The sequence below is a fragment of the Sminthopsis crassicaudata genome, chromosome 2 (assembly GCF_048593235.1).
Source record: "Sminthopsis crassicaudata isolate SCR6 chromosome 2, ASM4859323v1, whole genome shotgun sequence".
Lineage (NCBI taxonomy): Eukaryota > Metazoa > Chordata > Mammalia > Dasyuromorphia > Dasyuridae > Sminthopsis > Sminthopsis crassicaudata.
In genome coordinates, this window is record NC_133618.1 from 548,545,245 (window position 1) to 548,559,863 (window position 14,619).

The 14,619-nt window shown below is 35.5% G+C and overlaps 1 protein-coding gene across 2 annotated transcripts in view; it reads left to right on the forward strand.

The window, feature by feature from the left end:
- The first annotated feature begins 400 nt into the window (after positions 1-400).
- The window catches only part of MTMR10 (myotubularin related protein 10), a 59,405-nt gene continuing 45,186 nt past the window's right edge, over positions 401-14,619 (forward strand). Inside the window, exons 1-2 of one of the 2 annotated variants that reach the window (XM_074294965.1) lie at positions 401-774; positions 1,740-1,800. In XM_074294965.1, the coding sequence (XP_074151066.1) occupies positions 709-774; positions 1,740-1,800 (127 nt within the window). In that variant the 5' untranslated portion in view covers positions 401-708. Of the gene's footprint in view, positions 775-1,257; positions 1,318-1,739; positions 1,801-14,619 lie in introns of those variants that run through there. The other variant, XM_074294966.1, reaches the window with a different exon arrangement.

Below are 14,619 nucleotides of genomic sequence, written 5' to 3' on the forward strand. Positions count from 1 at the left end.
ATGGAAATAATGAATCCCTGAAGTCTGATGACTAACAGGCATGAGTGGAGGGAGCTGTCCAAGAGACTGAAGGGAGGCAGCACGGACCGAGGGCCGACAGCTCCCGGAGACCTCCCGGGCAGCTGGGCCGTTTGGCCCCAGTGTGCCGCCGTAGAAGCCAGCTCCCCGGGTCTATTTGCTCAACATGGCCGCCGTTCCCCGCGCCCCAGGGGGCGCCCCGGCAGCCCGACCGAGACTCCGCGCGCACTGGGGCAAAGGGCTGCAAAGTCGCGTGCCTCGTTCCCTGAGAAGCGGTGCACGCGCACGCGTGCGCGCCCATCCACACACCTCCACCTTTACCTCCGCTCTCCACTCTCTTCCCCCGCCAAAACACCCCTCCCGCGGGGTGGGGCGGGGGCGGAGGCGGGGAGGTCCCTTCCGGGGGTTGGGAACTCAAGGGGCTGCGTCACTCCTGGCTCGGCCCCCACGGCTCCTCCTCCTCTTCCCCGCTCCGGGCACTCCTGTCTCCGCCCGCCCTGTGGGGGGGGGGGGGGGGCGGCCGCAGACCCAGACGGCCTGGGCGACTCCTCCGGGAAACTCCGTGGCCGTGGCTGGAGAAGGAAGGCAGCCCTGCCTGCGCCGCTGCCCCCCGCCCCCATCGGGGTGGGCCACCCCCACCATCCCCGCTGAGAACGGGTGGGAAGAAAGGAAGCAGCAGCGGGGGGCACCATGTTCTCCAAGCCGCCTCGACCCACCTTCAAGTCTTACCTCCTGCCGCCGGCGCCGCTGCCACAGGTAAACAGCCTCCCCTCCCCCTCCCCCGTCGCCGATCCCGTCCTCGTGTGACCAGGACCCTGGGGGCGCCCTCCCCCCACCTTGGAGTGTTGGGCTCTCGAGGGGCTAAGGGGGTGGGGCGGAGAGAGGGTCGGGACTTGTCGGTAGTTCAGGCTTCGCGTCTCCCAGGTGGGGAAGGCGGCCACCCACGAGTCCCGCGTCCCACTCGCGGAGCCACCCCACGAGGAGACTTCTTCCTGTGGTGGGAGCCTCGCGCCCAACATCCCCACTCAGGTTCGAGTCCGGACCGGAGAAAGTTTCCCTCTCTCCTTTCTCCCCTCCACCCTCCAATCCCGGGCAGTCCCGGGGAAACTTTTAAAACTCGTCTGCCCCCTTAACGAGCTCAGTCGGCGTCCATTCTGCTGCTCCTTCGCTAGAGTGGAAGTTGGTGCTGCGACTCCTTCCGAACCCACTCGCGTCGCTGCTCTCTGACGGGACAGCCCTAGTTTAGCTCTCCCGATGCCCTGTTGCGGCTGCCCGGGGCCGAAGGTTGTCTCCGTAAGGGTAAATAACAATAACAACTTGAGTAGTTCCCGGGGGAGGAAGGCCGTGGGCAGGTTTTCCAGCAGATTCTAGATCCTCTTTCTAGCAGGGTCCTTAACTTTTTTTTCGGTGCGTGTCGCCTCCCCCTTTGGGAGACTGGTAAAGCTTAGGGACTCCCTTTTCTGGGTTTGAAACTAAATACAGGGGAAGCCAATTCGAGTGAAAGGTGGTTGTTAAAGTATTCTAAACAATTCGTTAGAACTCTTAGAATTCTCTGGAAGATGAAATAAGAGTTTGTCAACTTATGAGCCTCAGGCGTTAGTAATTAATGGATTTGGAAATTTTACTTAAATTTTTCATACCAAATGAGAAAAGAAACTTAGGCTAAAAAACTTTAAATTAAAGGAAATTCTTAAATTTAAAGCTTCTCTAATTTATTTCAGGATGAAGAAAAGGGGAATTTTGAACCCAAGATTAAAAAGCTGGAACCAGTGCTTTTGCCAGGTAAACATTAATCAGACCTTAACTAATGTTCAGATACGCCGTTTCATATGGATGCTTCTCTAGGAGGCTTCCTTAGTCACAGAAAGGTCGTGCCTGTTTTTTCTAATTTTTTATACACTTATATATTAGGGCTGCTAGAATTTATCCAGAATCCGGATAGTAGGAATAAAGACTTAGAACAGGAAGTTGGCAAAGATCACTTCTTATTTTATAGATAAGCAAACTGAGACCAAATAGTAAGGGGCAGAGCTTTGACTCCAAATCCAACAAAAGACATTTAAAAAAATCTAGAAATAGCTATCCAGTGCTTTTTTTCTTTTATTTGCATTGGTGACAATCTAAAGTGATGGATTACCAGAGAACATATTAAAGTTATGCTTGTAATAAAATTTTAACTTCCATTAGTTTTCATTAAAAGTAATTAGGATTTCTTGCAGCAAGGGACTTGAGGAAATATATAGTGTTGATTTTTTGTTTGTTTGTTTGTTTTTACAAAGCTGAAGAAAGTGTTAGTTTGCTCATTTTCACACAAGATGGTGATTGAATCCAGGTCTTCTGACTGCTGGTCTGGTGTTCATTTTATTAAATTAGGTTGCTGATAAACTTGCTGGATGCTTCATATAGTATTGAGGAAAGAATCTTAAACTGTTTAGTGGATAAAACATTCAAATTTCTAGGATATTATGTTTAGAACTTAAAATGCAACTGGAATATACATTATTTATTTAGTTCTTCTAAAGTGTTCATGTTATCTTCTAACAAAATGAAACTTAAAGACTTAGCAACAAATACTTTTTTTGTTAATGTTTTTCATTTACGCTCTGATACTTTTTTCTCAGAGTAAACTTATAAGAAAACTATGATATATATGCTCTATTTCAGCACATTTATAGCTACTTTAGACTTTTTATATAATTACTTTTCTGGAAAAATATGAAGCAGTGTTACTTTCAAATGCGCTATCTATATTTTAGATTGTGTCCAAAGAAGTAAAGATTTCAAATTTGGATTCTTAAAAATATTTTCATAATTTGTCCCATCATTATTAATGATTACATATTTTTACTTATTTTAAAATGTTTTTCATTTAAACTGTGCTAACTAGAGCCCTTCTTTAATATGTATTTTTGCTTTAACTTTCTGAAAAAAAATAAAACTTCATTTATCATTCAGCATACACTTAGTGACTATCTGCTATTTTCAAGGCAATTTAAGATATGCAGAAATGAATAAAACCAAGATCCTTGCTTAAGACAAGACTCTTTTATGTTTTTCCTTTTCCTTTCTTGGCTCTCCACCCTCAGTTTTCATCAATAAGACTTCAGGGCCACTTAAAAAAATCAAGACTGTAAAGCCTTTTTCTAAAAGATATTGAATAACAAATAGTACTGTTAGCAACTGGTGGTGGCTTTTATTGAATCCAGAAATTAAAAAAAAAAAAATCAAAACTCAGCCAAGTCACCTGTGACAGCAGATAAGCTTGTAAACAAAACTAAACAAAACTTAATTGTTGAAATTGTTGAAAAGAATCATAATATTTTGAGTTAAAAGGCATCAAGTACTTACTATGTACCAGGCACTATATTGTGTTGAGGAATAAGTTAGAGAAGATTAAAATAAATCTAGTTTTCAATGATTTCCTCCTCCAGAGGAGAAATAGATTTACAAATAAGTGTCTGTAGACACTGTATTCAAAGGAATTTGCTTGGAGGCAAGGGAGTTCTTTGGGCTGAAAGTATAAAGAAAGGCCTTATGTAGAAGGGGCATTTGAACTGAAAAGAGGCAGGGTTGCTGAGAGACAAGGTGAATTTTCTTTTTACTGATGAAGAAACTGATGCTAGGAAAGGTGAAAATGCTATGTCTCATCTACCTTTCCTAGTATTATATTGTGTGCATAGACTTTAATATTTAGTTCATTAAACTAATTTCAGTACCTAAATAGCAAACTCTTTAAGAATTAAAATATAAAATCAAAGATTCATCTAAGTATAGTAATCATTTACTAAGTTTGGAACTAATAACCACAAATTCAAGTGTTTTTAACCTTTTATCATTGAAGTATAACTCCTTTAAAAGAAGTGCTTTGCTAATTAATTTTTTAATGCTTGATATTTTTACACCTGACATACCATCCCTTCCACTGATCCCATTTATCACATATGACAGCCTATGAAAACATTCCATACCAATATTCTCACACTTATCTGTTGAGAGAAGTATGTACTTTATGCTTTTTTGTATATAAACTTAGTACTGTTTTCATTTGTTATATAGTCATTATATATATTGTATTGCTTATCCCATTTTTGCTCAATATTATTTCATACAAGTCTTAACATGTTTTTCTGAATTCCTTATCTTTCTACTTTCATAGCACAGAATTTCATATATGTATGCCTCAATTTATTGAACCATTCTCTAATCGATCAATGCCTAGTTATTTGCTACCAGGTATAGTGCTTCTATGAATATTTTGATATTTGTAAGTCTTTCTGCCATTGGCATCCTTGAGTTATATCACCTATAGTCAATCACCAGGTCAAGGGGTATGAACAGTTTAGTAACTTGTCTCCCATAATTCTAAATTATTTTCCCAAAAGTATTAGAATCAGTCATAGCTTCATTAACAGTGTATTGATTTATTTTAAAAAAATCCAACTTTGTCTATTTCCATCTGAAACCATTTTGGTATTTTGAGATGTGTGGAGTAAAACCTCAAAAATTGTTTTGTTTTCTATATCTCTTATTAGATTAGCATTTTTTTAATATGGTTTTTGACCATGATTCAGGAAGGACAGAGAAGAGATGCTTATATCATGAACATTTTCTTTGAGAAGAAAATAGGTATGCACCAATTATTATCACAAGAAATGAAATTTCCTATATTTTAAACGAAAGACTATTTGAGTCATTTCTGAATTAGCTTGCCTGCATCCAGACAACCAAATTGTCAGCAAAGATAAGAATTTTTTTTTAAAGCTGAAGAATAATTTTGATCAAAATATTTGGCATGAAGTTGCACAGTTCAATCCTGAAATATTTAAATAAATAATTGATAATAAAAATGGGTAATAAAAAAAAGGCCTACTTGTTCCAGTAAGCCTTTAAAAATATTTGAAATTAAAAATCTTATAGGTCAAAAAAAGAATAACTGGTATTTACATATCACTTTGCATGAAGCACTAAACATATTCTTCATTTGAGTTTCTCAGTAACCCATTGAGTTAAATACTGCCAATCTTATTCTTGTTTACAAATAACAAACAAGTTAGGTTAAACAGAGAAATGGTAGAATTACTTAATTGAAATTTTTACGTGCTTATTTTTGGTTTTTGTATTTTATAGATGCCTTTTTTATATGAAATACATATCCTATACCACACTCCCTGAACCTTCTCTTGTAACTAAGAGAAACTTTAAGCAAAGAGTCTGTTTTGTTATATTTGTTTTCTGTGCATAGTGGGAAGTTGACAAAAACAAAAGCGAATAACAGGAAGGTAAAATCTAAGATAATGAGTAGATGATAAGAAAACCTAGCTGCTTTAAAGGAATAATAGTCACCTAGCTTTGATGAATTATATCCTGGGGTGTGAAAACTATTTGCAGATATGACCACTGAACTGCTATCAGTGATTGGGGAGAAATCATAGGGAATGAGAGTTGTCATGTGCCTGGAGACAGGCATGTTAGAAATCATCTCATTCAGTCATATTATATTATAGAGGAAATTGAGACCGAGAGAAGTGAAGGATTTGCTCAGGTCACTATAATACAGGTAGTATTTACAGAGCAGGTTTTGGGACTTGCCTCTGTGGTACTAAAGTCAGGGAGCTTTCTAATGCTATATTCATAATTTTCAGAAATTAGAAGAAAATAGTTTCTTCAAATTAGAAACCCATGAGTTTAACTTTTATACCTGACAGAATTTTAGAATAGTCATTAAAGGGTGACTTTTGGTGGCACTGTGGACAGAACATCAGCCAGTTGGATCTGAGTTAAAAATCCAGCTTCAGGGACTTGACACTAGCTGTGTAACCCTGGGTAAGTCACTTAACTCCAGTTGCCTGGACAAAAGAAAAGAAAGATCTAATCACTGTCATATTAGCTGTATAAGTTTATGAAGAATAATAAATATTATTCTAAATTAATTTCTTTTTTGCCAGGGTAACATAAATTAGACATACATCTGGATTTTATCAAAGCACTTAACAAAGTCTCATATTGGGAGAATTCAACATACAAATTGCTTTTTTTTTTTCCTCAGTCCATCAGTTACCATAACCTGTTCTCTACACCTCAGTTAGAGAAATGATCATACCTTTGCTCTTACCATAATCTTCAACTTTGATGTTTATGAACTCTGAACTTATCTGGTCATAATCATTTAGCATTCCATCTTTTCCCTTTATTTTACAATCCCAATCCTATTCTTTATCCTTCTAATGATTCTACTGTTAAGTTCTTTCTCAGGTGGTCACTGTTGCATTGGCTGCCTTCCTCCCCCATCTTGATCTTTTTTTAAATCAGTTTTTATTCTGTATTATTCTCTGTACTGGCATTCCTTGCTGCCTTCTCATATCTCGTCATGTTTTGTCAAGCCCCAACCTTGGGTTGGCAGTAAAATAGCCTGGATGACGATAGGACCATAGGATCATAGATCTAGAACTGGAAGTGATCTCACAGTCCAATTGGTTCAACCTTTTCACTTTTCAGATAAGGAAAATGAATTACCACCAACTTAGGTGATTTGCCCAATGTCATGCAGGTAGATTGCTAGAAACTTCACTACTTTTAGAATCTAAAGTAGAGTTCTGTTTCTCTGTTGTCATGTTTTGTGTTGAGGGAGAGGAAGTTGAGGTAAAGGCCCCAGAAACAGATTTAGAATGGGTTATTTATATAACTATCCTGGGAACTCCACCATAGGTCTCTCCTTTGTTAACGGTCTTATTTAGTATTACTGTCCTTCACACATTATACAGTCTAGTCACATGGGCTACCAGCTGTTCCCTTTATGTATTATCCTAGCTTTCTTTATTCTGGAATTTTGTCCCATTGGTTCCCCATTTGTGAAATGTCTCCCATCTTCTTAGAGTCCCTAGTTTCCTTCAAGACACAATTGAGGTATAATTTCTGTCATTCCTTCAATTATTAAAATATTCCTCTTGAAATTACTTTTCATTATTTTAAATTTGTTTTGTATTTACTAATGTGTATGTTTTGTCCCTAAAATAAGCTAAACTCTAAAATAGGGACAGTGTTGTTTGTCTATCTCCAGTGATTAGCAAATTGCTTAATAAATATTTGTGTGATTGAATGTGGCATAGTGCATACATAGCACAGTATTTCTCCCAGTGGCATGAAAGTTTCTTGAGGACAAGGACTGACATTTCTACCTTTATATCTCAGCCTCAAACCTCACATGTAGTAGTCACTTAACTAATGGTGGAACTAAGTTGAACTGAATTGGAATAGTTAAAATAAGGAGAGAAGGGGGCTGCTCCTTATAGGTGTGGTTGGGTTGAGCTTTTTATGACCCAAGGTCCTTAAGCAGTTTATATAATCACTCTAATGATGTTATTGAGGAGAACTCAAGGAACAAATTGGACTCAATGGATCTGAGAGGGTCTCTCAATTCTGATACTAACTATAATATAGTCAATTTTGGCAAACATTTTCAAAAATCAGTTTTAAAATGGGAAATGTCTTTGATTGAATCGACTCTAAAAATAAGCATTAAATACCAGGTTAAAAAAAGATTATATATTGGATTGACAGATTTTTTAATTAAAAAAAAAAACCCTATATATATATATTTTTTTAATTTAAAAAAACTTGTATGTATAAAGAAACACTTTTATATACATATTTCTAAATATGAATTCTCCTTCTTTACCCTTTTTCTCTCCCACCAATTTTTAACCTTCCTCTGGCAGCAATCTGCCTTCTACACCTGTTTTCCCTCCTGGAAGGTATTTTGAGAAATTGTATTTGGTTGTGTGGTTGAAATTGAATATATTTCATTAAAGTAATATCTTATTCCAAGTCTTTAGTAAATCTAGGGGAGTTCATTATCAGGGGTAACTGGATTCCTGGCTAAGGCAAGTTGCTTTTAAATGGAAATTATTGTAAATATCCTTTGGAATTTTTAAGAAACCATTTTAGAATAGTTAATAGCATATTTATGCAAAATGCTTCTAATTCTTATTTTATACCAGTCTTAAACAGAATATTAAAAAGCAAACATTTATGCAAAATGCTTCTAATTCTTATTTTATACCAGTCTTAAACAGAATATTAAAAAACAAACATGACATTTATTTTGTACTTTTATATGTCTCTTCATCATTTTAAAATATTTCATTTGAAAAACATTTTTTATTTATTAAGTAAAATATTAAAACCTAGAATGGTTTTAAAGCATCATGTCATTTTGGGAGGAAAAGTACTTTTTAACCAAATGAATAAATATAATAGGAAATAGAAATGTTTAAATTAAATGCAGCTGAATATTTCCATACATGATGAATCACCCTAGGATAACCAATGTCCCTTTTTTTTAAAAATTAAGACTATGAAATACACAAAGTATTTTAGAAGTCACCTGGTATAGTAGAAAAAGTACTAGATTTGCTGTTAGAGAGGCTGAGGTTCAATTTTCAGCCCTGACACTTATTAGCTTTATGACTACAAGTAAGTCACTTAGTGTCTTTTAAGTCGTTTCCTTCTCTGTAGTACTTATATCTGGCATCCTTGAGTTTTGTCTAGAGAAGGTGAGAAAGATCCCTGGCATAATGGATTATCCCTTGTGGTAAACTTAAGAAAGGGAATGTGTGGGGTTATCATTTATGTTTTCTGCATTTTGGGTAGGAAGTATCCTTAGGTATGAAATAATAGATCATTGTGAGTATTGAGTACTTACCTCTTAGAATTCTTAAAGATAACAGAAAGATTTAAAATGAAGATTAAAATGAGGTGTAATGTATATACAATGCTTTGTAAAGCTTAAAGTACTATATGAATATCAGATGCTGTTAATTCTAAGCATATATTTATACCCCAAGGATAATAATCTTATGTATAAGAATTGTATATAATGGAAAGACCTGGATCTACCTGTATTATTGGAGGGAGCTTCCAGATTGATAAAATTGCAGATCTCTTGAGTATTTGAGTCATACCACTTTACTTTAGTAAAAGTTTAGTAGGCAAACTAGAGAGATAATAAGACCATATTTAAGTGGTACTCAAGTTATAAAATAGAAGCTCAGGCTGAGGAAAAACATGAGTATGTAAAAATAAAAGCCTTTCCATCTATTTAATCCCCCCCTTTTCAGAGGTGGAGCAGGAATTAGAGGCTTAGGGTTGTTTTGTTTTTGTTTTTCCTGCAGGTTTTGTTGTCATTGTTAACATTCCCTTTATGTGGCACAATAGTCATATTATGATTAGAAGCAAGATTACTTGAATAGGAATATCTGGTCCAAGGGATTTATAGGATAATAAATTCATAACTTCAAGGGACTTTAAAAGTAATTTAATCCATTTTTCTCATTTTATGAGGGTAATTGAGACCCCAAAAAAAGTTAATTTGAATTTACTTGGATTACACAGTTTAATGGCAGAGCAGCTTTCTAGCTCAGATAGATACTTGTGACCTTGAGTTGAATACTTGAAATTCAGTATTTTCCATTACATTGTCATTTAACCTGATGAATTATTATGTCTTGGATTTTTACTGTTTCATTGTAACAATCATATTAGTTCCCCCCAAATTTTATTGAGGCATATAAGATTTCTTCATCTATAATAATATAAAAATGTGCTAGTCACCTTGAAAGTTGATTTTACTTATCAGATTTAGAGTATTATTATGATGTAACTCATCCTCCTTTTTGGGGGACATTGTTGACACTATTAGTTATTTTTCTCTTCAAACAATTTTTTTTTGATAGTTACTCTATACCTCTGACCAATTCCTTACTTCACAGTGAGGACATTCTCTAGGACTCCAATATTTATTTTCTTTCCTCCCTCTCTCCTTCCGCTTTTTGTCTTCTGATAGAATACATACATTCTTATGGTTTCAGCTCAAATTTTTTTGCTGATGACTCCGAATTAAATATTTCCAGTTCTGAACTTTCCTTTGAGCTTTATAAGCCAGTTATTCTGGCTACTGTAAATTTTCATTGACATATTCCACTATCATCTCAATAATGATATCTGCATAAATAAAACTATTCCTCAATATCAGCATAAATAAAACTACTCCTCTTCCCCCCAAAAAAAACTCTCAGAAAAAGAATCCCACTCTTAGCCTCTTTGTTATATAGGTGCATCGCTATTCTCAGGCTCAGAATCTTGAATTAAGTTTAACATTAAGTGCTTTCTTTGTAGGAAAAAAATGTGCTATGTTCTGGGAATGTAAATATGAAAAAAACAATATAATCCCTGATCTCAAGGAGTTTACTTTTTTTTTTTTCATTTTAAAACTTATTTTAAACTTTAAATACAAAAGAAAAAAATTGTCACAACAGAATATAAGAGGATTTAATAAAAAACAATAAATTTTCATTTCAAGAAAACCTATATAATAAATACTACATATTGTTTTCAGAGGTATATTGCTTCTCTTTTCTTCCTTGTAGGTTATCTTTTGTTCTTTGTTGTGTACTTAAAAAACTATTTAATTTATTTCAAAATTTAAGTACAAAATAAAACATTGTTATGTACAAAATAGAGCATAAGGGAGGATTCAAGATAAAGCAATCAATTTTTATTTTAAGAAAACCTATATAATAAATACTGTTATAGTCTTTTGCAAATGATTTATATACATATAAGCCTAGTATGAAGAAGTGTGTGATGGAAGCAAAGAAGAGAATTACTTAACTTGAGGAAAGAGAAGGCCTAATGGAGTAAATAGTACTTGAGCTGATCCTTGAAGGAAATGGAGGCCCTTTTTCAAATACATTGTTATGTTGACCTATCTGATAATTACACCCACAGTCAAGTGAAATTCCTTTATTGGACTTTTAAAGCTCTTCATAACATGGCTTCTTCCTACTTTTTCAGTTCTTTGATACCTCCTTCATCTTCATTCATTCTGTATTCATTCTGTATTCCACAAAAACAATGACCTGCTTTTAGTTCTTTGAACACTCCATCCCCCATGTTCATACTTTGGCACAAGATGTCCCTAACTCCTGGAATATCCTGCCCCCATCTGTGTGAATTAGTTTCCCTGACTTTCTTCTATCCATTGACCTTCCTCAGGTCAAATCACACCTACTCCAGGAGGTTTTTCCCTTGTCCCTTCAGCTGGTAATACATTTCCCTCAAAGAGTATCTTTAATTTACATTATATGTATTATATATATATCTTGTTTTTTACATATCTTCCCCATTAGAATGTTAAGTTTTCAGAAGGCAAGTATCTCCCAAAGTTACAATGCTTGGCATTTAGTAAGTGCTTAACAATTGCTTCTTGATTGACTTAGGACTATACAAATGACTCCCAGATTTAACTCTATTGCTACATCATGAGTTAGCTACCTAGTGAATATTTTGAACTTGGTATTTTATAAGCCATTTCAAACTCAACATGTCCAACAAAGAGTTCATTTTTCTCCTTAAAGCTATTACTATTTTGAATTTTTGTGCAGTATCCTTCTAGTCATACAGATTTACAATTTCCATGTTACGTTTGACTCCCAACTCTCATCACATTTATACAGTTGCCAAATCATGTCATTTCCATCACCTTAATAATCTCTCACATAAGTCTCCCTTCTTTAACTTACACAGCAGCATTGTATCTCAGGCCCCCATCTAGATTCTTGGAATGTCCATTGATTTAGTTAGCCTGCTTCAAATCTTTACCCATTTTAATTTGCTTTCACCATGTTCCTTCCCCCAAACTCCAGTGACTCCATTGGATGAAATAAAAACTCCATTGTCTTGCATTTAAAGCTCTGTCCTGTCTAATCCTTTTCTAATTTCTTTTATTCTTAAACATTTTCAGTCTTCAGACCATAGCCCTTTGCTGTCTCTTATCTTGTAAAATATTCTATCTCTTCACCTTTACTTTTTGGAATCTGTCAAAATTCTAACCAGGTACCACCTTCTATGGGTAGCTTTTCTCCATCCCTGAATGCTAGTGCCCTCTGTAAATTGCCTTCTATTCATTTTCTACATATTCTGTATTTACTCATAGGTGCGTGTTTCTCTGACATTAGAATGCAAGGTCCTTGAAGACAGAGATTGTTTTGTTATTTATATCTGTAGTGCTTAGAGTGCCTGGCATTTAGTAGACACATAATAAATATTGATTTGTCGATTATTATAAATATTGTTCATTTCAGTGGTGATTGGGATTTGTAGGGTTATCTGTTCCAGCACTCAGTCTTTTTTTTAGTTATATATTTTTTTGTTTCCTCCTTCACTGAAAACTTAATTACCTACTGCTCTTATAGAGCTCATATCTATCTATCAGTGTCCCTCTTCTGCCTACTCCTTTATTCAGCTCACATCCTTCTGTGCTGCTAACATGCTTTGTGGATGAGAAAACAATTTATTGGGAATAATATAGCAAATTATTAATCACATAAAAGAATGCTCAGAATCTCTAAGAGAAATATATTAGAATTACTTAAGTGCCTACTCTGTGCTGGTACTCTGCTAAGTGCTAGGGATATAAATAAGAAAAAGACAATCCCTTTCAAAGTACTAACAATCTAATCAGAAAAAAAGTGGGGAGGGTTACCTGGCATGGAGGGAGTCATGATGACATTGGAGTCAAAACCAAGCAATGCTATTAGTAGGAAATGAAGAGTTGGCTGGCTTCTAAGCTCCCTTTAAAGAGAATTTTTGAGAGAATCAATAAGATGCAAAGAAAAATTACTTAAATGGCCATACCCTTTTGGCCTGTTGATTCTACTAGTAGACATATATGCCAAAGAAACCATGGAGAAGAAAGTCCCTGTATGCACTAAAATATTTAAAGTAATATCTTTTATGGTAAAGAATAGGAAACAAAAATGGATCCCCATTGATTAAGCAATGACTAAACAAATTGTGCTACTTAAATATAATGGAATTAATTGTGCTATGGGAAATCATGACCATGAGAATATAGAGAAGCATAGAAAAATTCATATAAACTGTTACAGAGTAAATGAAGTAAGCACAGCCAAGAAAACAATAATCACAATGATTACAGTAATGTAAATGTTCATCAATCAAAAAACCATCACAGTCCTCCAAAGAGACATAATTCACCCTCCACTCCTGCTTTTCATGCCTTAGTAGACATGAAAAGTCCATATATAAGGTATATTGCACATATTTTCATACTTTTAAAAATGTCTTGATTGGTTCTATTGGTGTTTTTTTTTTTTTTTTTTTTTAATATTTATCAAATAGTATGACTCAGGGAAGAAGAAGGAGGAAATTGAAATTTTTGGTGATTTTTTTTTTTTTTTTAAATCAATGAAAAAAAATTTAAAGGAAAAAAAAATAGCCTCTAAGAGGGGCATGAGCTTTATTGCATTGATTTTCTTTTCTTTTTTTTTTTTTTTTTTTAGCAGTTATTCGATAACTTGAAAGTTATTCAACCATGTTGAATTTAGGGCTTAAATTTCAATTTTGATCTTTGCCCTTTGAACATTAATTTTTGCATCATCATTAGTCAATGAACATTTTTATTAAGTGCCTATTTTTATGGCAGACCTTAAACTAAGTGCTGAGCTTACAAAGAAAAGGCCTTAGAAAGCATTGCTAACTGTAAGTCCTGGAGGTGACAGAATTGTAGCTGAGCGATTGTATTTAGAATCCTAAAAAGATGGTGCTGTTAAAGTTCAGCAGATTTGGAAAACTCAGCTGTGGCTACCAGATTGGAAAAGATCAGTTTACGTGTCAGTTCTAAAAAAGGGCAATGCCTAGTAATGTTTAAATTACCCAACAATTGTGCTCATTTCACATACCAACAACATTATGCTTAAGATTCTGCAAGGTAGGTAGGTTTCAGCAATATATGAACCAAAAATTACCAGAAAATCAGCCCTGGTTTTCTAAGAGACAGAGAAAATAGAAACCAAATTGTTAGCATTCTCTTAATGAGAAAGCAAGGGAGTTTTAGAAAAACATGTACCTACTTCTGCTTCATTGATTACATTAAAGCCTTTGACTCTGCAGAAAGAAGAGAGTGTAAAACTGGCTTGAAGCTTAACATTAAAACAATAATTACTAAAATTTTGGCAATTAGTCTTAACTCTACTAGTAACTAGAGGGAGAAGAAAAGGAAACTGTATCAGGATTGGGCTCAAAGATTGCTGAAGACAGTGACTGCTGCAGCCATGAATTAAAAGATGCTTCTTTCTTGGAAGAAAAGCTATGGCAAGTCTGGATTGCCTACCAAAAAAACCCCAACAAACAAAAAGCCAGACATCACCTTGTGGATAAAGATCTGTATAATTTTTCCAGTAGCAATGGCTGTGTGAATTGGATTATAATAAGAAAGACTGAGCATAAAAATTAATGCTTTTGAATTGTTGCACTAGAAAGAAATTTTGAGAATCTGTTGGATTCTCAAAGGAGATCAAATCAGTCAGTATTTAAAGAAATTAATTCAAGCTATTCACTGCAAGGACAAATCCTGAAACTGAAGCTTAAATACTTTGGCCACATGAGAAGATGGGGACTCATTGAAAAAAGATCCTGATGTTAGTAAATATTAGAGACAAAAGGATAGCAGAAAATGAAATGGACAGATGGTGTCATGGAAACAGCATGGGACAGACTTTGACTTTTCTTTTTTGCAGGGAT